Below are 26,466 nucleotides of genomic sequence, written 5' to 3'. Positions count from 1 at the left end.
GATTAAATTTAATATTAAAATAATCACTTTAATATTAAATTAATAAAATACTATTAAAATAAGTATTTAATATAATCTAATATTAAATCTATTAAAATAATATTATTTTTGGAGTAGTTAATTTAAAATCAAAATCTCTGGTAGAGTCCCAGTAGGAGTGTAATTCTTCCACTGCTGAACCACCAAAGACCCACTGCCACTGACCACTTGCTGGCCATCGGAATACCGCTGGCGCCTTGAGCTGGTTCGGTTGTTGCCAGTTCAATCCAGGCTAGTGACGGCCCGACCGGTCCAATCCAACCATCGGTTGGATCGTCAACTCGGTTTCACATACCAGGCCCAATTCGATCAATTTTTGGGTCTTGGTCTCGATTTTGGGCTCCCGAGCCCAATTTATGATTTCGGGTCTAATTTTCAAGTTCAATTACCCATTAGGCCAATTGTCTGACTTGAAAATTATTTTCCAAAAATATCATATTAATTTTAATTAATTTTATTAATTTAATTTTACTGGATCTAAATTAATTTTCCCAAAAATCACTTAGATTTTCCAAATTAGTTTTTCAAGAAAATTATTTAATCAAATTCCCTAGTTGAACAATTCTTACGACTGCCCAATTTAATTCCACTTTGAATAAATCGACTCAATTAAATTATTTTTAAAGTTGTAGAATTTTCTTATGATTCAAATACAATCCGATGAGCTTTTTTTGAGCTAGTAAAGAGACCAATCGGACATATACAATTAGGCTCTAGTAATTGCAATTATGTCTAGAAGAATCGTTCCGAAAATTTGCAATTACTTAACCATTAAGTCAATATACTCTTTACGAAAGCAATTCATCCAACTGCTTTGTCCAATGACCTCGTCATGTATGTGTTACCCTCATATGATATCCTTGATTCCTTTGAGTTAAATCTGATCAGTCAATACAATCCTATTTTACCTCATTGTCACCATTATGTCTTCTTAATAATTAATATGATCTCTGCCAACAAATGACTGTGATAAATTGCTCGTTCGAGGATAAGCAACTCGTGACCACGTTCCATATTTATCAATCCATACGATGCCAATGAGAGGATATTGTTAACTCTTTAATTGGGTTATTAATTCCACTGTTGCTGGTGAAGCCATGCCATACACAAGTCATGTGCCCAACATATCGGCTATCAGCTCAATCATTTTTAGAGCATAAGCCTCCACTTATATCAAAGTACATAAGTTACATACACATGGTCAGTGACTAATTCATGATTTAGGTAAATCACACCATGAACATCACAAGTGAATTAATTTACAAATGGATTCAAAATTAATTCATCTTGGGTCCAGTCAAATGTACCATTCTTTCAATGAATACATCTATATCTCTACCCATGGAGTCAACTGTTCCGATAGCCAAGACTAGTCATCTCCTCAATTGGAATTGTAGATGAAATAATAATTCTTCTAAGTATTTAAATCAAATGCTCATTTTGTTTCTTTTACGGGATTACAGACTCGTTTAGATTATCTACTGAAGTAAGTTATCTTTCTCGCAATGTAAACATTCTTATAGTGCCACTTATCATTAGTTTGAACTTAGAAAATTAATGAGTTAATATTTGCTTGTCACAATTCTACAATTCATGCAAAATATGAAAAACACAAATACAAAAGACATAATAGTGAAATGTGGAATTAACTTTATTTATTTATTCATCGTTCAAATAAATAAAAAAACAATTACATGTTTACTACAATATGGGCACATTTCTCAACACTTAAGTAGTGACGCCCCTAAGGGAATATCAAGATAAAATGAGACCGAAAGGTTATCTTGCCGCACACCTGTTTGTTAGTTTATGGTTAACCAGTGAGACCGGAAGATAGACCAGACCTAATTCGTCTAAGTTGGTAAAATTGAGATCGGAAGATAAACAAAGCCATTTAGTAATTTAATCGATTTAAGTCCCTTGTTTGAGGATCGGTGAACCACATCAAAATCAACCAACCACTATTACTTATTTGTTGGATTGTCCTTTAGTTTTACATTCCTTGCAATTTAGTCTTTAAGATAGTTAATTTAGAAATTAGTGTTAAAAATCTCTTTTTATACTTTGCCTTACTATAGCTATTGGTGAGTAGCTAGTTAGATTCTTTTCTTACATGTATTTTTTAATAAAAATCATTAAATCGCCAACTCCATTGTGTTCGATCCTTGGAATACTCTGGTGTTTCATTGTAACACTACAAATATTACAATTGACATGTACGCTTGCAGTAAAACTAGACTTTAAAAATTATTATATAAATTCAGTGTTTTAATTCGCATGCGCACAGCTGATCAGTTATCAAGTAATACGTAAGTAAAAAGAGTATCGTCTTCACATGGATTGTATTGATAATCAACAATTGTGAAATTAATATTTACCAAGTTGGTTATAAAAATAAAATATTTGAAAGTGATGGATGTTTTAATTAACTTAAATTAACAGCTAATATGCAAATGAGAATGAAATAAAATACAATGAAATGGTGAAACAGTAATTCGCAAGATTTAACAACAATGACATGAATAAGCTAAAACAATTACAGCTCTTGATTTAATTCATTCACAATTATGCTTAACAAAATTTTCGAAAAAATTCCATGGCAACTCGACTATTTATTAACTCAGAACCTAAACTTCATAAGCTTCTGTCAAAGTCTTATGTTTCTCACTTAGAAAAACTTTTGAATCATCATTCCTTAGAATTTATGCAAAGTAATAGCGACATGTATGTTTGAAATAATTTAATCACATAAATCTAAAGTTATCAAGGTAACAGGGTTCTTTCGAATTATTACAAACCTTTAACCTATTTTTGTCAAATATAGATTAAAAATATTTCAATTATTGTGTCCATTAATCATCATCCGGTTCTGATTAAGCAACTGATTCTAATGCATTAAAACATATTTTAATGCAGGAACAACATAATTTATTTTAATTGGAAGCATAAATAATTGAGGCACAGAACATTATAAACATAATCTAAACTTATTAAATCAAAAGATCACAATCATTCTATCAAAAACGAATTAAGTCATCATCATTAAATGAACAACAATCAAATAATTTGCAAGCATGTTTTCAAACTTAGAACAATTTGAAGAGAAAGGAAGGAATTACTCTAAGGAGATTTCAGTGATTCTCCGAAAATTGTTCGTGGTGGTTTCCTCCTAACCTCGTCGTTGCTCCAATGCAAACTACTCCTCAAGGTGGTCGACCGTGAGATCTTCAACTCAATAATTGCTTACTAGGTGAACTCTCAAAGAGAGAATGGAGAAGATGAGAGAAAATGGAAGGCTTAGGCGTGGGAGAGAAAGGAGAATGAAGATGTTGAGAGAAGAGTGAATGGTGAGTGAATGAGGGGTGGTATTTATACATGAGGAAAGGCTTGAGAGTTTGCTCAAAATAGCATGAACATCCCTTGAAAGTCTCTCATGCATGGCCGGCCATAATTTATGGAAAGAAAGGTTGATTTTTACTTGATTTTAGCTTGATTCTTGCTTGATTGAAGGAAAAGGGTTGGACGACAACCATGGGATTTTGTTCAAGCTATTTTGTGACTTTTACACATGTAGAGACCCTTAATTAATTGTTCCAAAGCTAGTTGGGTTGCTCATTGTCGAATTTGGACTCTTTCCCCCTTAATGGACGGTTTGGGCTTTAATGTGAGGAGCAGACTTGTTCCTTTCATCAACCCACTTCCAAGTTGGGTTAGAATTAATTCCTTGAGTCCAATACTCAGGCTTTGTCGTCCCATGCTAATTAATATTCAACTCATGTCCATGCGTCATCCATAATGGCTTCAAATATCCAACACATCAGTGTACCAAGTTGCAGCAAATTTAGCACAGAATTATGTATATCCCAAAATGTAGCAACATAAAGTAAAATTATGTAAGATTAGCATTTAATTACTTAAAATTACAATCTTACTTTAATTATGCCCAATTTCTCAATGTGTTCTAAAAATGCACAATTTGCTATCAAAATGCTCGAAAATTGCATAAATTTTGCTTAGAAAGTCTATATAATTTAGAGTTATTAGCCACCCTCTTCTCTCACACTTAGAGTGAGATTATGTTTTCTATTTAAATAATATTATTTGCCAAGGGCTTATTCAACTAGGAGTCTTGTACTTCCATCTATGAATAAAGAGCACCGGTTGACCTAAAAATATTTCATACATTGTTCATGCATCATTATTTTTCTGTTAGCAACTTATTTCTAAGAATAAATTCTGTTTTTTGAAAATTACGAGTTTTATTGGTTTACAGAGAGAAGTTATTTTCTTACTGAAAGTAAGTAAATTATTTTTTATTCATGTTGCTTGACCCCTCGATGAAATAAAGTTCTTGATTGAAGATTCATGGATGAAAAAAATGATAAAGCAAGGAAAAAGTAGAAATTGAAAATTGGAGAGCAGCCACAAGAGTCTCAACTCGCCAGGACACCCTCAGCACGGAGCCCATTTCTATCTGCACCATCTTTTACCCTTGAAAACCAATGTAAAATACAACATATTCATAGTTTGAGAGAGAGAAAGTCGTTTATAGATAAGTATTAGAGTAAAAACTATTCTCTTCTATATTTTCTTTGTGCTTATGAATTTCAATCAACTTTTAAATTTGCTATTTAAAAGACTTGTGTTTCATTGGAATGGGATTTGTTTTCTATTTAAAAACTACTCATTTATGTTTGGAGTTTATTTGAATTTTCACATGAATTAATTCTTTCTAAGTGATTAAAATATCATAAGTTAATGATTAGTAATTGAAATAAGATATTAATCAGTTTAAATCTTGATAAGATTATTTATTCAATCCTAATACAGTTTACTCTAGCGTTCTAGTTCAATTCCTACCAACCAAGTTCCTACCATATTAAACTCTATTTGAATTTTGAAAATATATTTTATTTTCATTTTTATAATATAATATTTATTTTCTATTTTATCAAATTCATGAAATTTATCCAAACACCTAAAGGTATAAAGTTAGTGGGGCTATACAAAATTTATGTAGTTTTGCTAAAACAAAATAAAAATAAATAAAGTATTTCGCTAAATCCTAACATTGATTATAAAAGATATTCTTTTGTAGTGCATGCAATGACCATTAGATTTCTTATTAGTTTGGTAGGTCATGAAAGATTTGACATTTGTTTTTACAACCTTTATATGAATCACTATATCGGGAAGTTTATATTAAAATCCTTGAAGGATTTAAAATGCAGAAAGCATATAGAAATTTCTGAGAAATTGTTTGATATGTTTGCGTAAATATTTATTGAATTGATTGAACATATCTATTATTATAGAAGAATCATGATCAAAGTTTGTTATGATTATTGTTGGAACTTTTGGAGAGATCAAATATATTTCCCCAAAATTCTTCCTCACTCATGACTTTCAGAAAAACAGTGATATAAATGTTTAGCAAATCCGTTCAAGTGGTCATGTAGAATATGAGATATCATTTGATTTTGTCATGAAGAGGATTGAATACGTGTTGTACTCTTTTTCCTTTAATTGAGGTTTTGTCCCACTAAGTTTTACAAGTAAGATTTTTATGAGAACAAGATATGCGTATTATAGATATGTTTATTATTTTTCCTTCACTAATAATTTTGGGGTTCTTATCTTAATAAGGTTTTAACGAGGCACATTATCTATTGATAGATATTCAAGGGAAAGCATTACAAATACGTTGTTATTATTATAAAAGTTAATATATACAGAGATGCCTGAACTTGTCAATTTATAACTACTTGTTACCTAAACTTTTTTTGGACCTAATTGATACCTGAACTTAAAAACTGTAAGCCAACTTGATACTTTATTTTAGGTAATTGACTAACACTGTTAAAATACGCTGAGGTGCCATTGACGACCAATAGCATGGTGACATATGACAAAAAATTAAAAATAATTATACTTTTTTGCCACGTGTCAAAATATGAGACTAGCACGTGTCACCATGTTATTAGTCATCATAGTCATGTTAGCATATATTTATTAGTGTTATTCAAATACTGAAAAAATACTAAGTTGGCTTATAATTTTCAAATTTAGGTATCAATTCAAAAAAAAATTAAGACCAAATAAGCATAAATTGTCAAATTCAGGTACCTCAATATATAAAACTCTTATTGTAAAGAGAAATAAAATTTATTATTAAGAGAAGAATTTTATTTTATTCATATAAATATAAACTTTAAAAATGCTTTTTAAAGACACTCTCTTTTGTTATATTTTTGTTGTTACTTCTATTTTATTATTCTTTATTTAATAATAACTTTTACATTTATATGAACTTGAATTAGTCAATTCAATAATTAAATTAAAAAGACAATGGGCGGCATCCATTACGAAACCAAACAGTTAATGGTCCTAGACGTAGACATAGGTGATCAATCCAAAGCCGAAGTGGTACAAATGCAAACAGAAAAACAAAACGATGAAAACCAGAAAAATGTTTGCATCAGAAAACTACCATACATCGAGTTACCCCGATCAAGCAAAGCGATGATGGTCCTGAGCCACCGCCTCCATGACATCTGACGGACCAAGAAACAACTTTGCTTTTACATATTTTCATATTTATTTTGTTAATATTCAACCAAACACAATTTTTAATACTCTCTTACAAAAAGAATTGAAACCATAAATTGAGTCTTAGTCTTCACTTTTTCTTATCAAATCAAATTTGATCCCGTTTGAATTCGGATTGCTTTTTCTTCTTCTTTTCCTGACTGACTCGAATGGTTTACTCTCCCATCTATCTTATTATTTGCAAATGATTGAGAAATTTAAAACCAGTCTAGTCTAGATGTTCTGAGCCTATTTCAACAACCAAAGAATCCATCATAGGAGTTCAGATCATGCAATGTTACCTGTGATGTCTAAACTGGAATGAAACGAGTGCCAAAATGATTGAAATAAATAAAATTCAACTAGGAATTTTATCAATGGCCACTAAGTGCACCAGAGATTAAAGCAATAAACACAACTTTCTCTAACATAATTGTGAGAAATCACAAGAAAGCAACATAAATAACTCATCACATGGCAACTCTTCACTTGGCATTTCTATTTACTTTGAGATACGGCAAGGCGCCAATCACGTTATCATAGTCACTCCGGCTAACAGCGTGCTGCAGACGGAAATTGACACAAATACACCATAAGAAACGTTTAAACTTATGCATCAAATAAAAGAATTTCATTTGAGATTATATCAGCAACTTGAACAGTCTGTTTGACCAAATATTGGTCATGGATCAATTTCTATTATATTCCAAGCATCTTGATTAAAAGAAACACCAAATGGAAAATTCATGACCCTAAACTGGGCATCTGAAGTAAGCCTCTAGGTTTAAGAAATTCTCAATATTAGTCAAATAAATTTTCAATATATTTCACTATGACCTGATTTTGTTCATACATTGAGGTTTGTTTATGCTCAGAGAAGAAGGAAAGAGAGATTTAATTTACAATATCTTACAAGATCTGCAACCTAGATTTTCTTATCTGAGTTACAGTGGAAATACAAACCGGTCATGCCTGAATCTATGAACTATTTAACTAAGCATTTAGACAGAACAAAGCTCTGGTCATGATAATGATATATATTAGCTGTACTCAATTTGCATTTTTTATGAATAGTCTAAGTTAGTTTAACATGAACGCTTTCCAGTTTCTTCCTCTCATCCACCACGCTTACCATACAATGGGTAAGATAACGACACTATGATTTCACCAAGAAATACAGTAACTGAAAATAGAAAAATTCGATTTAAGATATTTGGTTCAACATCTCCAACTCTTATCTTTATATGACTTCCTACGAAGAAAAAACAAATCATGGTATCAACTGATAGCAACTGAGCATTTAAGAAAGCCTTTTCACTTCTGGTGGTGCAACATGTTACTTTCAAATACCCTTTGATAAATTATATGCCACCTTCTCACTCTGCCAACTTATCAGAAAAACAAGTTTAATCTGCATTGAATCCTACCATACTCACCAAACTAAGGTAACAAAAAAAAAAAATCATGATTCCACCCATCAAAACCTCCTAAAGACCAACCTGACTTTGCTATACCCCAACAAGAACATAGGCTCATTATTTCTAATATAGATGCCCTCTAAGACACATTTGACTCTTTTCTAGATACGAGATGAAAAATGGACCTAGGATGGCAGACAGCATATAGCCTAAATGGGGTAGCAATTAAAACAACTATTCCTTCAGGAATATTTGCTCTCTCTGGATAACTTAGAAACTAAAAGAAAGTAATTTGAAGCCTGTCTGATTGAAAATCTTGAAATGCCAAGGCAGAGCTCATCTACATATCCAAACCACACTGGTAAACTGTATTAGAGCCAAGAGACAGAATAGCAGGACTAAATTCCTATTCAAGTTGGGGAAACCAGAAGAAGGGGAAGATCCACCAAAACTTGGGAGATGTGTTTTTTTAAAAAGAAAAAAGTGACCCTCATTCTAAGACTTTCAAAAGTAAAAACAATAATTATTCAGTTTCCTTAACGAATTTTCTCACTGCAATGTCTTATTTGCTTTCTTACAGCCCACCAACCAGTCCTTGCAGTTTAAGTTTTATTTGTTTGACACAAGATAACAGTCATGATAAGGAGCTTGGAATTAAGAAATTAAAAGTATAAGCTACAAATCCATATCCCACAGTTGCTTATCCCTTCCTATGCAAGAACCAAAACGCAGCATTAATTTGGAGGAATTAGCAGTCAGGCCATCTAAAAGATAAAAGGATTTTAATAATTAATAATAATAATAACAAAGTAGAATCTGAGGCGAAAAGGGGAAAAAAGACTGACCATTTTGGAGAGGCGCAATTTACGCTTGGTGTTCTTCTTAGCCAACAAATGCTGCTTCCCAGCTCTCCTTCTTACTATTTTCCCTCGTCCTGTCACCCGGAATCGCTTTGCTGAAGCCTAATGAACCATATATATGACAACATGGTATCCATTAGAAAAGCAAAGCAAATAACTAAATCTATTCATAAAATTTCTTAAATTTGCTGAATTCTGAAAATGTGGATTCTTTTGGCACAAGTTTTACTGGATATGGCAACCAAATTCACTTGGAAGCAAAGAGAAGAAAGAGAGAAGTACCTTGTGGGTTTTCATTTTGTAGCCTTTAGCCGCAAAGACAGTGGGGGATTGGAGTGTTAGGGGGGCAGGGGAGAAAGCGGGAAGGGCCTTGGAAGCAAAGGAAGGGAAAGCAGAGATGGTTTGAGAGGAACTGAGTTTCAAGGCTTTGCGCACCTTGTTGAATTGGGGGAGTTGGAGCGAGCCACGAGGGAGTCGAATGGATGAGGAGGGACGGGGATGGGGATGGGGATGGGGATGGGGAATGGGTAAAGTAAGAGAAAGAGTGGTTAAATTGAGAGAAGAAGCCATTGATGAAGAATGAAATGAATGTGATGAAGCTAAGGATGGGAAAGTAGGAGATTAGGATAGAACCGCAGAAAACTGCCGTCTCAGACGTTGCGTCCTCATGGGTTGTCATGCTGCTCCATTTGTTTGTGGCCTTAGTTCTTTCGAATTTATTTCCTAATATGTAATATGAAAATTTGGTTAACAGCTAATTAAGCATGTTTAGAAAATAGAAATCATGATAATACAAATAAAATGAATTAATGACCGATATCAACCACCAAACTCAAATCTATTTTCTTACTTCATCACTTCAAACAATCAATACAAACTTTTATATTCCCTCTATACTTTCAATTAAAGTTCTAAATTTGGAAATGGAAACTTTTTTTTTTTTGTTAATATATAATTTATGCTCTAAATTTGTTCAAGACTATCTAATTGGTATCTAAACTCTTTTGGGGTCTAGTTGATACTTGAACTTGTATTTTATCACCCAGATTGGTATCTCTGCACTAATACTATTAGTTTTTGCTGATATGGTACTGATAGTCAATCCAATAGTATGTGCCGAAATAAATAAATAAATAAAACTTTGAAAATATATTAATTTTTTATATCAAGAATGAACATGAATAAATTGTTGTCTTGACACATTTGAATTTGGACAACTATATATTTAAATTCATTTTAGATGTATTTTTGTAAGTTTATACGTTTTCTATTTATAAAATAACATATTATTTATATTATTATAAAATTAAATATATATAATTTTAAAATATAAAAAAAAGGTTTTACTTCTACAAGGTTATCTAAATTCAAATGCATTTGATGTTTCCTTATTTATCATGATGTATTCATTTATGGAGACTTATTTATCCTTCATTTGTAAACTTTTTTGGTACATTTTATTTGTAAACTTTATAATTTTCTTTTTATCTAATATTTATATTATATATAAATGGATAATGTATCAAAATAGTCACCTAACTATTAAGTTTGTTTTATATCTAATTTTTAATGTTTTTAAATTTTGTCAATTTGATTTTAAATTTAAAAATTCATCAAATTTTTCCTTTAATGTTACAAAATTTGTCATTTTAGTCATAATTGTTAAAAATATTTTAAAATTTTAAAATTTTAAAAGGTAAATATAAAAATATTTTTACAATTTTTTGTATCCAAAATATCTTTCAATAATATCTTTCATCATTCAATTGATGAAGTTGGAATTATTAAATGGCATGGCCTTGATATCAATCTCTCTCTAGTGCTTGAACTATAAACGATAAAGGCATGAAAACACTAAAGCCTAAAACCAGTACTATTTTTGTCTCAAAGAGTAATGTTGTCAGAGTTAGTATCTTCAATCCCACCATTTTTCTCGGTTTATAAATTTGTTAATTTTGAACTTCTGTCTAGATTTAATTAGGCATTTAATTCACTATTCGTGAAACATTATTCGTGAATTTATAATATTTTAGGGTGAAAGACCTTCAGTTCACTTTGATTTTTTCATTAACATTTTTTTTAGCCATGTTTCACCCATTTTTTAATATGTCATACGGCACTCAAAGAAACAACTCTAGTGCCTGTGTATGGAATAATAAATTCAAGCCAAAGAGACAGCCCTTATATTAATTATTAATGTCTATTTGATTTTAAATTGAAACTTTTTTTTAAATTTGAGATCGGATCTATTTTGAGCTCAAGATTGGATCAATTTTAAACTTGGATCATTACAGGTTTGAGCTCAAATTTGTATCAAGGTTGAATTATTTGGGATTGAATTAGCTTAGGGTCGTTTTTTTTTTACACAAACTTTTTCAAGCTCAAATTTTCTCAAAATTGAATCACCATCTTTGCTTGTTGTACTATTTTTGGACTAAGTTTTCTCAAAATTTTCGGCTTCGGACCAGTTTTGCTAGTTGTACTATTTTTGGATGGTGGAGTTCATCTTGTAACTTGTTTGACGTAAAGAGTAAGCCGAGTCGGTGTGAATTTGATTTTGCAGCACGTAGAGACTTGTCGAGAGATTGGTATGTCAAATGCACATGGGCGGGCAGAGGCTAAAATGGAAAAGTGCAAGTTCAGACCTTAATTTTATAAATTATAAATTAGTACATAGTAAAATTATAAATCTCTTAAAATGGTAAATTTTTAATTTAATCCTTTGAAAAATATAATTTTCGATAAATTATAAGCTAGCACAAGGTAAATTTAATTTTAAGGAGTAACATAAGACAACATCATTTCTGTTTTTAGCTTTTCCATCTATAAAAGTGTATAACTGAGCCTAAGAGCTATGGATGGGAAATCAGCTTGATGGGCAATCAAATATAATTTTGGAGGTCACCAGTGCCAGTTTGTTAAGGAAAATGTTGTTGGAAGTGATAGAATTTAATAAGCCAAAAACTGGGAGAACTAGGAAATCCCCCTGATCATCAAAACATTGTTTACCTAACAGTAGAATGCTAATACGCACAGGTTGCAGATTCCCGACGAAAATCCATAATCACAAGGGTAGCAACACAATGAGCAAGTGCCGCGAGAACAACAAACACATGAAAGATCTGGTGGCTGTGCCCTGCAATATCAAATGCACCAGGCTTCCACCGCTCCGGTATTCTGCTGGTATAAACCGCAGCGCCTGCAGCGTATAGGAACGCCATCACGAGCTCATAACCGAGAGATACAAATATATGCGGATGGCCCCAGTGCAAAGAAACTGCATGTGCTGCTGGGATCACCCCTGAGAAGCCCATTGCAAGAAACAAGGAAGCTCGAAAAGATCGGAAACGGGATGCTGAGAGAGTTGGTGATAACAGAGTGATGATGGCAAGGACTCCGAGCACCGATATGGAAGTGAGATAGAAAAGGCATGAATACGGATGGCAGAAGAAAGCGTAGTAGACGGGAGCAAAGAAGGAGCAGACTATCATGAGAGAGATGCCTGCATAGTCTAGGCGCCAGAAGAAGAGGCTAAAGCGTCTGGAGTGGCAAGCAAAGAGGTGTGAGACCGAGCTGCAAACCAAGCACCCCATTGCACCAGACAAGAAAACAAACCAGGGCCATTTTGGAATTGCGTTATACCGATCTTTCTTCAAGTCCAACTGAGGAATGTGCCTCAACTCTGAACCCTGCAAACCAAACATCAAATTCAAAGTCATACTGCATTTCAGTTCCTTCCCCTGATTTACTGCTCCTACTAAAATGGAAGTTGGAAATGCACATTGAAGAAAACATTGAAATTTACAGTATTTGATGCAAAATTTCTCTGTTGACAGAGATCACATCATCTGAATTGTTAATTACATCCAAAGGCGGACAGTTTAAAGGCCCTATAGGGCCTTGCCCCCTCAAAATTTTGGGAAATCATGATTTTTTTTCTTGAAATTTTTAGAAAATTTTCCATAAATTTTTAAAAATTCTCATTATACTTTTTATTTTTTATTTTTTATTCTGAAAATTTTAATTAAGCTCACTTAAAATATTCAAAAATTCTCATTAATCTCAAAAAATTTAAAAATTCTAATTGAACCCCCAATTTAAAAAAAAACTCATTTTTTAAAAATTTTACTGAACCCCTCAAAAATTAGTCCCAATATCCGCCACTGATTACATATCAAAGGACAGCACATATATATACCAAGGCCTAGGTTATTCGGGATATCAAGCATGTTAATATGCAGTCACAAATGACTGAATCACTTCACCAGTCACCATTACTTTTGATTTTTCAAAAGTTAGTTTGAGTATGAAATTATAAATCTATCGTTGGATTATAAATTATAAATATGATTTATATATTTAAATTAAATTTTATAAATAATTTATATTAATTAATTACTTAAAATATTTAAGATTTTATATTTTATATATATATCATAATATTAATAATGAGTTAGTTAAAAAAGAGTTACTATAAATTATTTTATTTTATTTATTTTATAATTTAAATATTTATTAATACAAAAACAATAGCATGACGTCATGATGATAATGATAATAAAGAGTACTTTACATTTGAGTCAATTATTTAATCACTTATAAATTTTATTAATTTACAATAGTTTTAGTTTTGTATGGTTTTAATATCTAAAATATGATTTATATATTCATTTTGCAAACAATTTACAAGAGTCAATTTATATTTTATATATTATAATATTAATAAATTTAAATATCATCTCAATTAATTTATATTTACTTTATAAAATCATATTTAAAATGAATATTTTAACTTTTAAATATTTTTATTACAGCCCCATACGCATAATCTTAAACCAAATATTTTAACACCACCTTTAAAAACAATGATAAAATAATATTTAATCCTCCAGCCAAAATGTTTCAAGCTTTTTGAGTTCTTGGCTTTCCAGCGTATTGATTAGAATAAGGTTATTTGGGATATCAAATTAGACATTTGACTATAATAGGATTTTCTTAATCCAGTTTAACTTGATTCAAATTATTATTTATTAAATAAATTTTTATTATTTAATTTTAATTATAAAGATATTAATTTAAGAGAATATTGGTTACAAATAAATTTTAACAAATACACTTTATTTAATTCTTTTAGTCCACTTATTATCATTTTGTTTTAAAATTTTAGATTTGAAATATATATATATATATATATATATGATTGAGGCATCATATGAAATATATAATTTAGACAACTTAAAAGTGTTCTTGAATTAGGTTCTGACGTATGTAATGAGATTTAATTGTAAGAATAATAACTTTTTTGCCTCCAACTTTATAAAAAATTACTTTAGTCCTTCATTTATTTTTTCATCTCTTTTAACCTTTGAATTTGTATTTTTTTGTCAAATCACTCAGAATAGATAAAAAGTAAACATTTGTTAACTTTGCTCATCTAAATTTCCACGTGGACAACATACCATTTAATTAATTTCAAAATTTAAAACTATTAAAATATATATTATTATAATTTTAATGATTTTAGTTTTTAAAATATTTCTTATAATCTTTTGAATTTTAAAATTTTAAAAAAATTAATGTTGATGTGTCACCAACGTATATCGTTAGCAAAGTTAACTTTTCCATTAATTTTGAATGATTTAATAAAAAAATATAAGTTTAAGAGTTAAAAATGCAAAAATTAAATGGATGGCTAAAATGATTTCTTAATAAAGTTGAAGGATCAAATAAGTCCTTATGCCTTATCTGGTCAAAATATTTTCCAATAATATTATCTATCTAGAAAAATTCATTGGAATAAATCTAAATTATCACTTCAGAATGACATCATCAACTTTATAACCTATTTACTAAAAATTATTAGTACACTTTTTACATTCATTTAAAATTATTAAAAAAGTTTACACAGCAATTTAATTTTGAACATCTTTTAATGAAATTAACACTAAAGGGCCTTTAAAGTCATTTAACATTTTAAATAATCAATTAAGCGGTCATACTTTTTTTACTCAGTTGAGTCCTTGGACGTTAAAATTTTAATCAGTTAAACTCTTTAACCGTTAAATAATAATTGAAGCGGGGCATGCGAGAATTATGCCACATGATGAAATTTGGTATTTTATATTTAAAATTATTAAAAGTCATAAAACAATAAAAATCATAAAAATTATATAAAATATTTAAAAAGTACAAAAATAGAAGATATAGAAAAGTAAAAAATTATAAAAAGATATAGAAAATTATAAAAAATATAAATAACTAAAATTATATAAAATACTAAAAACTTAAAAATTAAGAATTATTAAAATAAAAATTTAAAAATTATGTAATTATAAAAGATATGATTTAAAAAGAAATAAAATTGTAAAAATTATGGAAAAATTTGAAAGTATATAAAATTATTAAAAATAATAAAATTTACAATATATTATGAAAAGCATAAAAATTATAAAACAAATTAAAAATATATGAAACAAAATTATAAGAACCACTTTTTTTATTTATTCGCAAACTAACTATCATTTTATCCCCGAAGGTATTTGTTATGCTTGTTTATTGTGGATCTCTCCAAAGTTTGCACTCCCTTTATTCATTGTCGATGATAATAGAATGTTTTGAGATGCAAACTAAGGTAGGGAATAGGTTGAGAAGGCAAGTCACAACCAAAGCTGTATATAAATTTTTTATAATTTTTACATAATTTTTGTATTTCATATTTTTTCTATATCCTTGCAATATTTTCAATAATTGTCTACATTTTAAATATTTTCATATTTTTATTTTTCATAATTTATATAATATTTTGTTATTTTAATAAATTTTAATACTTTTTGCAATTTTAATAATTTTATAATTTATATAATTTTCTTCATTTATAATCATTTTATAATTTTTGCACTTTATATATATTTAAAATTGCTTTTAATTTTATAATTTCTATGGTTTTAATATAAAATACTAAATTGTGACATATGACACAATCTTAACATGGTAAAAATAACCCATAAAAATAATTGTCTTTACTCTTTAATGGTCAAAGGGCTTATTAAATAAAATTTTATCGCTCAAAGACTCAATTAAATAGAAAAGTGTAAATGCTAAATTGAAATTTAAAAGTAAAATTGAAACTTTAGATTTTTATTTTCAATAGGGATATTTAATAATTTAAACACCATTATAAGTGAGGCTTTGTCAATGTTGATAAATGTTGAGGTCCTAAAATTTTGTATTCAAGTTTAAGGTTGCATTTGATTGCTAGTAAAATATTTTCCGTAAAATGATTTCGGAAAATGTTTTACTTTTCTATAAAATGATTTCTTGGAAAATATTTTTGGTGTTTGATTGAATCATGTAAAATATTTTAATTTGTTTGGAAGATTTCACGAAATATTTTCCAAAAAATTGTTTTACATATATTGATATATATTAATAAATTTTATATTTTAAATTATTTTTACATATATTGCAATGATTTATTTATAATAATACTCAATTATTAAGCTACAATATTAATCGTTATAAATTGAAAAAACTAATATCAAATAAATTGTTTGTAATTGTGTTAAAAAACAAGTATTGAATAATTAAAAAACAAATTCTTGGAAAATCGATAAAAGAAGCAATTTTCTACGAAATGAAGGAATGAATGAAGGAGGCGATAGAGAGAGAAGCACGGAAAATGTCTTACGGAAATTGAAAGGGTAAGACATTTTCCCTAAAATGTAACTCATTTTCCCTTGTTTTGGAGTTCATTTTTCAAATGGAAAATGTTTTCCGCCAATCAAACGCTGGAAAAGTTGGAAATGATTTTCCGAAAAATCAATTCCTTCAATCAAACAGACCCTAAGTTCCACTAGATGCAGCGATGTATGTGTAAGTTTTAATCTAAAATTTTTTATTATCAATTTATTCGCTTATGCATGTATTAGTTTAATTTTAGTTGTAATTATAGATATATGTGAATTACAATTATGATTCCGTTGCGTATAGTGTTACTTAAGTCTAATTATAATTATACTGGTTACTTGTCATTGCGGATTGTATTTTAATCTCAAATAAGTGATTTAAATGTTATTTTCCTTTTAAAAAAATGAAATTCTATTTTAAATTTTTATGAAAATAAAATATATCTAAGAGCCAATGAGTAACGGCACTGAAATTCTCGAAGAAGCAAAGTTCAGTATTTCGAGAAGTCATCAACTACAGATTCTTCAATCGCTATCACCCATGCGTTTCATTTCCCCGACCAATGGAATCAATCCGTTTACTTTTTGCAGCAATATAATATTTACAATTTGTTAAAATTAGTTAAAAGTTATATTTTTAAATATATATTATTTAATATTACTCCTCAGTTGTATTTTTTTGAATTATAAAAAAAAAACCTTACAAATATTAATTAGGATTAAATGTTAATTTAGTCCTAAAATTTACGTGATTATCACTTTAATTCTAAATTCCTTTTATCAAATACCTAAAGTTGCAAAACGTTAAGGGGTTAACAAAGTGTCACGTCAAAAAAAATGTTACATAAAATAATTTTAAAAAACAAAATGGAAAATTTTAAAATAGAAAATATCTCAGAAATTTTAAAATATAAAAAGTTTAAAATTACAAAAGATATCCTGAAAACTATAATAGGATATTTTTAAAAATGCATAAAATTCAAAAAGAGGAAAATTCAAAAGACGTAACTTCTTTCAAAAAAGAAAAAATCAGCAAAAGTTTCAAAAGAATTAACAATCAGTGGAGAAGGTTAGTTATTAGGTTTTTTTTTTCCTTAGCAAAATGAGGTTCACAAAATGTAAAAACAAAATCACTGATGATGTTAAGAGAATCTCTAGTCTAGTCAATTTTCAAGGTTAGCACATCTATACTATTATTAAAATATTATTGAATTTGGAGTAACCAAGTAATATTTTAATAGTACTAGATTATGAGTCAAAATTTACCCATAATGACTTATTTGAAGTTTTAATTTTATAAAAAATTATTTTAATTTTCATATATATATTTTTTGTCTGATTTAACTTTTTAACTTGCATCGTCTCAAAATAAATAAAAATTGATGTTCGTTGACATGCATACAAGTGGATTATCACATGTATGTCACGTTAACAATTAATTAATTTTAACATTAAAAATAGTTAAAATGTTTTTTATATTTTATACTTATTTAATAATTTTAAATAATTTTAAATATTTTTTGAATTTTAACATTTTAAAAGATTAACTAATTGCTAACATGATAATTCATGTATATGTCACATCAATAAAATTAACAAACGTTAACTTTTCATTCATTTTAGAGTGATTTGACAAACAATACAAGTTTAAGAGCTAAAAGTATAAAAAAATTAAGCGTTGGGCTAAAATAATTTTTTTGTAAAGTTAGAAAGCCAAATAAATTATTATGCTTAAAAGGCATGTAACAATAAAAATTAAATGTGACTTTAGTTGAAATGGCAAAATTGAAAGAAGGAAAATTTTGAGGTTTTAAGTTGAAATCTCATCATATGCACATATTTTTCTCAATAGTATGTCAAAAATAAAAATACACTCAAAATTATATTTATTGCTTTATAAAAATATTAAACTTTTAATAACTTCATAACCGAGTTGGACTCAATTGAAAATGATACCAAATCAGTGAAAATTTTGAATACAAGGCATAATGACTTATTTGGCCCTTAAACATTACAAAAAAATCATTTTAGCCCTCCATTTAATTTTTTTTGTCTCTTTTAGCCTTAAAACTTACAAAAGTTAATATCTGTTAACTTGGCTGATGTGGCATCGACATGTATGTGGAAGCATCAACAATTAATAAAATTTTAAAATATTTTTAAAAAATAATATTAATACTTATTAATTTAAAAATATTTTTATAATTTTTTAAAATTTTAAAATTAATTAATTGCTTAATGGTATCCAATGTATGTTAACTTTTCAATTTATTTTTCGGTGATTTAACAAATAATGTAAGAGCAAAAAGAGGTGAAAAATTAAATGGGTGGCTAAAATAATTTTTTGTAAAATTGAAGGCCAAATAAATTATTATGCCTAAAAATGTATAGATAATTATTAAAGAAAATACATAAAAATAAATTTAAGTCAAAATGATAAAAAAAATAAAGATAATTTATTATTTTAATTTTAAAAATAATTACTCACCAAAAGCTATTAATTTTCTCAATACTCCCATTTGAAAATAACGAACCATAAAATCCGTTTGAACTTTAATTTATTATTTTCAGAAAAGATGTTATCACCTAATAAATTTAATATATAAATCTAAAACTATTCTGAACTTTTTATCTGATATGTAAAGTTATAGAGACTTTAATTTTATAATTTTATACGTGAATTTCGTTTTGATTTAATTTTATAAATTATTAACATAATTATTTATGTAACACTATTTTAAGTTTACATGTATTTACAAACAATTGTATGTATCAAATATGAAAATAAATTAATGTATTTTTAGATCACTATAATTAATGTATTTATTTTTAAATGTTCACAATTAAATCAAAATTAATGTCTCATGTATGTATTTGAGTTTGCAATCAAAGTTTCATGTATATAATTGCATAAAATTAAAACTAATGTATTAAATTGCAGATTGATTCAAAGTTTATATGTAATTTTGAGATTGATATTTAAATTAATTATTGTGAAGTAAGTATTGCAATATAATATAAATCTATATTGATTTATATTTATTATATATATTGAATAATTATTTGTAGTGGTAGCTATTTGTTAAATTTTAAAAGGTAAATACTCACATTATTTTTATTATTCTAAATCTGATTTGGTTTTTTAATAATATTTTAGTTATATTTATAAAATAATAATTAGAATAAAAAAAGGAAATAGTAGAAAAACAGAAATAACTAAACTACTAGTTTTCTAGAGTTTTTGTTAGAAGAGTGAAACTACAACGAGCGGTTAATAAGAGATACTTCTTTTAAGAAATTAAAATTTTAATTTAATGTGTAATTTTATATTTAAAATTTGGTTTTGTATTATTTTATACATTAAATTTTGATTTGATCTAATTCTATAAGTTATTAATATAATTATTGATATATCATTATTTTATGTTTATATATTCTATACACAAATAATTACATTTATTTAATATAAAATAAATTGATGTATTTTTTTTCAAATGTTAATAATTGAAAAAATTAAAATATTATATATACATTTGAACCATAATCAAAGTTTCATATGTATAATTGCATAAAATTGAAATTCATATTAAATCAAAGTTTATATATAATTTTAAAATTATTCTTATAAATATATATTATAAATGAATAACTATTCTGCCCATACAACAAACTCAAGACAAATAAATTTAGTAATCTTAAAGACTCTGACATAAATTTAGATTTGATTGTGTAGTTTTACTAGTGGATAAAATAATAAATCATTGTTTTTATAATTAAATTGGAATTCTATAAACTTTTATAAATTCTAAACTTAATTAAGTGTAAATAGATGATAAATTTTGGTTGTTATAATGTGAGTGATTGAACTTAGCATGTGATGTCAACTTTATAAAATTTACAGAAAGTTAAATTTTAGTTATAAAAATAATATTATTTAACAAAGAACTGTGTGTTTTTCACCGACCGGTAGAAAGAATCACATGGTGTGACCCAGTAATCTTTTAATTCACGATATTATCTCTGACCGTAATCCACTAACGCATCTAAACAAAACTAGCTGTCACGTCATGCCCATTTCCCTTCCAAAACTCCCAACTTTTCTTTTACATTAACGAATTTATTTATGTTAATTTAATTATAGATGAACAACATTTTTCAAAATATGAAAAAGAACTGACCTGGAAGATGCTATGCTTGTTATCAGAGGCGTTAACATCATTCATCATCATCATCGACGGTCCTGATACTTGAGCTCTGGAAACATCCAACGCAAAAGATTAGGCTTCTTTCTTTCGCATTAAAATCCATAAAACCCAGAAAATTTTAAAAATGACAATCAGGTCCTTACTTGGAAAAACTGGTGATCAAACTTCCATCTCCAAAATCCTCCATGGAACTGAACACCGTTAATCCAACGAATAGTAAAAACCCTGCCAAATGCCTACAAAAATAATACATAATCGTCAAAAAAAAAAAATGAAGCCAATGAAATTTTTGAAATTCGGATCGAGTCCCTTACGTCCAGATATTTATTGTTTCGTTGTGCAATGAGAAAACGCTTAATAAAATGTCCTTCAATGGCCATTCGCATCGGTAATAATCCAAGATGAACTCGTTATCTTTCAAATAATCCGGTAACTCTTCGTACCTCAACAATTTCCTCTTAAATCTTTGCTTCTTCATCCTATCTTCTTCACCTGACTCAAATCGATCTAGTTGCTTATAATCATTCTCCACCGTCGCAACTTTTCGATGACGACGATGACTTTTCATGCTACTTGGAAGCTACACCCAAACGCCTCGCCGGAGAAACGCCTCCGGTTTTTTTACCGGCGAAGGAATCTGAACCTTTTTTTTTCTTTTTCTCTCTGGGAGATAGATATTTTAGGCCTTTCTGCTACAATTCGGTTAACCTGTACATATAGCGAAAACCAGAGAAAATTCAATTTCTTATTTTTATTAAAAATTTGTGTGTGCTTACGTGGCACTAAACTATTTGAGAAACAAAGCACTTTTTGATGAATAAGCATAGGTTGTAGGTGTAGTCTGACTGTATCTGATTATGGCCCCCCCAGGTTTTTATTTACGTGCTGTTGTTTCATTTATTTTAATTTTCAGAGGTTCAGAATATCAAATTAAAAAATAGCTATACTTTAGTTGGGTAGGAAATTTGACTAATCCCTGCCCATGTTGACACGTGCAAGTTAAATCTTCTTTCACGCCACCGATTCCTTTTTTCTTTGGTTTGTTAATCTAAGTGGTTGTATATATTTGTTTTGGTGGGATGGTTCTTTTACTAGAATATATCTTCATAACTGCATCCCCCAAAAAGAATTAGAGTAAGAATCATGTAATGATCAAGTAATCTCAACATCTAAAGACCGTCGATGCTAGAGTGTATAATGACGAATTGCAATTACTATACAAAAATTTCAATATCTAATTTATTTTTATCGCTCGTACATATACAAATAAAGCTCAACAGTTGTGGATGTTGAGTTGCTTTGTGTTAATATTTTTGTTGTTTGTTTGTTAACCTAACCCTAATAAATGTTGTAGTAGGAGCTTGACACCCTCGAGTACCGAAAGTATGTAAAATTTCACCATTTATCATAAACTTAATCTTAATAAATCTTATCAAATTTTTCTATTGTTCCAGATCTAAAATCTTGATGTTTTTTAATGACTTGAATGATAACTTTCTAGCCTTCAAATTAATTTTTATTAATCTTCCAAAGCAGCCCCAAAATAGCCATCGTTGGTGGTGGTTGACGCCCCTAAACCCTTTCTTTTTGTGGCTGCCATTTTGAGCCCTAATGCCAATTTAAAATACTGAGTCCAGCATTAATTTACTTAATTTTTTCAAGTTTAAAATAGATTCCTTTCAGCCCTAAAACAGATCTCTTTGATGTTTTTCAAAACAGTCCTTTTCGTGGCCAATTTTGGTGGTGTGCCGCTCTTAGAACTATTATTAGGGGCTACCGACTTTTATTATTTTTACCACTTATTTCCAGCAAGGTTTAGATCTATTAAACCACTTTCTAATCAGCCTTTAATCATGTATGATTTAGGCAAATTCAATCTTCCTTCATTTGGCAACTTAGATCTAATATATTGATAGTTTCGACTTTGTTATTAGGGAATGTGTCAGTTGATTAAATTAAGGTTTTAAATGAATGATTAGTTACTGATTTTTTAGTATTTTATTGTGTTAGGCACTGACTTAAACGCTCCAAACCAGCGGTGAGATATTGTGGATGACGAAGGAGTTCTGTGGAGTAATAGCAGCAGATTAAGTCCACATATATGTTGTCAGTGCACTGCACCGGGAGTAATGAGGAGAATGACGATTATATGGCATTTTGAATGGCAGTTTAACTGCATTACATATAATGGTGGATTAACCACATTGAGCTTAGCTCGCAATGTTTGGAGTTCGACAAACGGGTTCTGGAGAACTCGTGGTGTGTAGTAGATGGTTGGGTAGGATTCTTTTTGTAATGCATTATGTCCATGACAAACTCGAAAGATAGTGTTTTATGCTATGTGACATGTATTAATTTATTGATTGATATTTTTATGGATAATTGAATGTTCTTATTCTTTAGACTCACATTGAGTTAGTTAGCTCACCCCATAGTTTCAAACATCTCAAGTAATGCTCAAGACTAGGACCGGACACGACACATAGACATATGACGGACTTTATACTATATAATATTCTACATAAGTTTTATTTAAATTCATTTGGTTTTTCTTTTGGATTGTAAAGTTATTTGGAATGTGGTTTGGGTTTTATTCTGTTTCGGGATTTTCATGCATGCATACTCAACACGTTAAGGGCACGTTTTGTTCACTGGAATGGAATAGAGCTGTAATTAGTAATTCAATTGTTTGATTGAATGTAATGGAATAGAACTGTAATAGTATTATTGTGTTTGGTTTAATGGAATAGATATATAATAGCATAAGGAAAAAACTAAAATGACCATAATACCCTTAGCAGAATTTTTTATAGATATAGTTATTGTTATTAAATTTTAATAAGATTATTATTAAATATAATTTAATAACATTCTTAATATAATTATTTTATATTAAATTATATTAAAAGATTTTTTATTTTATATTTAATTATATTAAAATATTTAAAATATTTTATTTACTACATTTTAAAATAGTACACTATTATTTGAATCCATTGCCTCTCAAGTTATTTCAATTTTATGATTTCAACAAAAGTTTCATTTGTTATTTACATAAATTTTATATAAAACTTTTTACTTGTGTTATAATCTAAAATTAATTAATTGTATTAAACACGAAATTTTATTAAAAGAAAAAGTCACAAAGCATTGAAAAGAAAAACATCTTTTATTTTTCTTTAACTAAAAGAAACAAAAATGTTTGTTTATCTACATTATAGAATTGGAAAATGTGAAGTTAATAAGAAAGCTTTGCATTAATGATTGCTTTAAAAAAATGATTAAACAAATTATACCAAATGATATAACCCCAAAAGGCCCAAGATTTGGCTTCTCTTTATTTCTTCTAACAAATGAAAATTTTTTTAAAATAATATATCACAAAAAAAAAGGGTCCATTAGAACATAAAAACCCTATTCTCAGTCTCATGGCTCTCACTTTCTGAAGATCAAACCCTATCTTTATCTCTATTACTCCAATCCGTTCATTACTCCAACCCCAAACACTCAAATGCACATGCTACTGTGAAAACTATTAAAGAATAAAAAAAGAATAATTGCTCATTAGAAGCTTCAGTGATGAATTTAAACCTCTGGAAATAGTTTTGGATCCCAATTATGGAGCATTAGATGCCTGTGATCCACTGTTGGCTCTAGCAGTAGAGTCTTGAGGATTTGCAAAAGAAGCCTGTCTGAAATGTATATAACATACTCAGTCAAAAGTTTTAAGAGCAAAAGGGGTTCACATAACTTTTAACAGAGGGCGATCAATTCAATATTGAAAAGATGCATAAAAGATTAAAAATTACAACCATGAGCAATTTGCAGTTAGTTATATAAATATGTTGGACAGGGATGTAAGATAATATGTATTGGATAAATAAGGAAAAGAAAATTCTAATACTAAAATTAAGCTTCTCAATGATTAGTTAAGTCTGCTGGACTGATATCACAAGCTAAAAACAAAACACATAAACCAACTTAACTCAACTAATCAGTAAATGATGTATAAACTTTAACCCTTTAGCAAAAGGAGAAGCAAAATAACATTCAAAACAATCTCCTACATTAACAGCAAAAACCCTTTTCGGCCCTCTCACACCATATATATCCCCAGATTAACAGCAAAAACCCTTGGTGTTGCAATACCTGATTGCCAAGGTCCAACTCAACATATACATACTCATATTATACCATTGGTGGCAAGAGAATGCACTCACTGAATTGAACATCAATCTTCATTTGATAACAGAAATATGTAATGTCAATAGTAGAGGCATGACAACTTTTGAAGAGAGCAAAAGTAGTGGAAAAAGGTAAATTCCCTCTAACTGGTCCCTGAATGGAACAAGCTTTCCTCATATCTAAATTCTAAAGACTTCAAATACATACATACATACATACATACATACATACATACATACATACATACATACATACATACATACATACATACATACATACATACATACATACATACATGCATACATGCATCCATGCATCCATGCATCCATGCATCCAGGAATGCATGCATTCATTTTCAATGGAGTGTTGGTCGCTGGAAGGACTGAAAAAAAAAAAAAACCAACCAACCAAAGACTAAATTTACATTCATTTTTAAGTTTTTTTTCCTTGAAATTGATATTTATTTAAAGACCAATTAAATGCAATTGCTCTAAATTTTACAAACATAATCCATCATTTCATAAAAAAACATTGACCATTCATACCATCAAACAACAAAGCTATCACATTTCTACCCAAAATTAAACATTCTAGATGCTAGGGTTAAAATAAAATTAAATTTCAACCCAAATTACTTCTACCCTTTAGTTCTCTTCTTTTCTTTTCTAATAAAACCTAGACACAATTGAATAACAAAATTGAACATAAATTGTCCAAAAAAATGTTCAAAACAAAACAAATTTAAATAATAAACTAAAATGAACCAATAATTAATCAAAAGAAAAAGAAAAGTAAACTTGCTAAAGCTAAATTGGCGAGTCTTTCACAGTTCTTCATTGTAGTCCTTTATTGCTAATAACTGTTTTATCTAAAACAAAAATAGATCAAAATAATTAGTAGATAAGACAACAAAACTGAGATTTAAATGATTTTAAATAAATTTAAGAATTAGAACCTTTGATTTAATTTTCCTCGCTTGCTCTTTCTAACAATTGATGGAATTTTATAGATCAAGAAAAATAAACGGGAGAGAGGAAAAGAAAAACTCTATTGAGAGAAAGAAAAAGAAAGTAGAAAAAAGGGCAGAAAAATTAGAAGAGAGGAAAATGGAAGGAACGGAGGGAGAATATGTTTTACCTGACGCTGTGATAAAGGTGGTGTCCGTCCGTTTTTTTGAGGTGAGAAGTGGGAGAAGGTAAAGTGGGAAGCGTTTTTGTGGTGATGGTTTCCTCAAGCACCAAATCAATAATCGGTGATGAGCATAGAGAATAGAAATAAGACAATTTCATTGCATAGGCTCGTAATAGGGCATTCCATTGAACCAAACTGTTATTTATGATGGGCCCACGGAGCCATTACATTGAACCAAATATGACCTAATTGGATTTTTAAAGAACATTTTGAAATTGGAAAATACATGATACTTGGCTTAATGTTAAATCTGTCATAAGTTGAGTTTTCGCTGCAATATATGATAATAAGATTT

General features: G+C 28.7%; 2 protein-coding genes across 3 annotated transcripts; both read right to left on the bottom strand.

Annotated features, from left to right (window-relative positions):
* Positions 1-6,944: 6,944 nt before the first annotated feature.
* Positions 6,945-9,581, bottom strand: LOC105791014 (50S ribosomal protein L35, chloroplastic). 2 transcript variants are annotated; one of them, XM_012618867.2, is made up of 3 exons: positions 9,188-9,577; positions 8,891-9,007; positions 6,945-7,190 (listed from the first exon to the last, which is right to left on the bottom strand). In XM_012618867.2, the coding sequence occupies exons 1-3, from the start codon at positions 9,473-9,475 to the stop codon at positions 7,113-7,115; spliced, it is 483 nt and encodes a 160-aa protein (XP_012474321.1). In that variant the 5' UTR covers positions 9,476-9,577; the 3' UTR covers positions 6,945-7,112. The 2 variants fall into 2 exon arrangements, with proteins under 2 accessions (XP_012474321.1, XP_052491266.1); XM_052635306.1 differs by lacking the exon at positions 6,945-7,190 and adding an exon at positions 8,557-8,809 and having other exon boundaries at positions 9,188-9,581.
* Positions 9,582-11,688: 2,107 nt separating this feature from the next.
* Positions 11,689-21,498, bottom strand: LOC105791013 (heptahelical transmembrane protein 2). Its single transcript, XM_012618866.2, has 4 exons — positions 21,110-21,498; positions 20,939-21,031; positions 20,769-20,844; positions 11,689-12,594 (listed from the first exon to the last, which is right to left on the bottom strand). Exons 1-4 carry the CDS (start codon positions 21,361-21,363, stop codon positions 11,929-11,931), a joined length of 1,089 nt encoding a protein of 362 aa, XP_012474320.1. The 5' UTR covers positions 21,364-21,498; the 3' UTR covers positions 11,689-11,928.
* Between the last annotated feature and the right edge of the window lie 4,968 nt (positions 21,499-26,466).

Source organism: Gossypium raimondii, chromosome 8 (genome assembly GCF_025698545.1).
Source record: "Gossypium raimondii isolate GPD5lz chromosome 8, ASM2569854v1, whole genome shotgun sequence".
Taxonomy (NCBI): Eukaryota; Viridiplantae; Streptophyta; class Magnoliopsida; order Malvales; family Malvaceae; genus Gossypium; species Gossypium raimondii.
Note: the sequence above shows the minus strand (reverse complement) of the source record. Positions and strands in the feature narration are given on the sequence as shown.

Coding starts and splice junctions, on each gene's coding strand:
- LOC105791014 (XM_012618867.2), bottom strand. CDS start 9,475: ATGGCTTCTTCTCTCAATTTAACCACTCTTTCTCTTACTTTACCCATT. Junction 9,008..9,187: donor ACAAAATGAAAACCCACAAG/GTACTTCTCTCT, acceptor ATGGTTCATTAG/GCTTCAGCAAAGCGATTCCG. Junction 7,191..8,890: donor AATTGCGCCTCTCCAAAATG/GTCAGTCTTTTT, acceptor TTCCGTCTGCAG/CACGCTGTTAGCCGGAGTGA.
- LOC105791013 (XM_012618866.2), bottom strand. CDS start 21,363: ATGAAAAGTCATCGTCGTCATCGAAAAGTTGCGACGGTGGAGAATGAT. Junction 21,032..21,109: donor GAAACAATAAATATCTGGAC/GTAAGGGACTCG, acceptor TTATTTTTGTAG/GCATTTGGCAGGGTTTTTAC. Junction 20,845..20,938: donor TTGATCACCAGTTTTTCCAA/GTAAGGACCTGA, acceptor GGATGTTTCCAG/AGCTCAAGTATCAGGACCGT.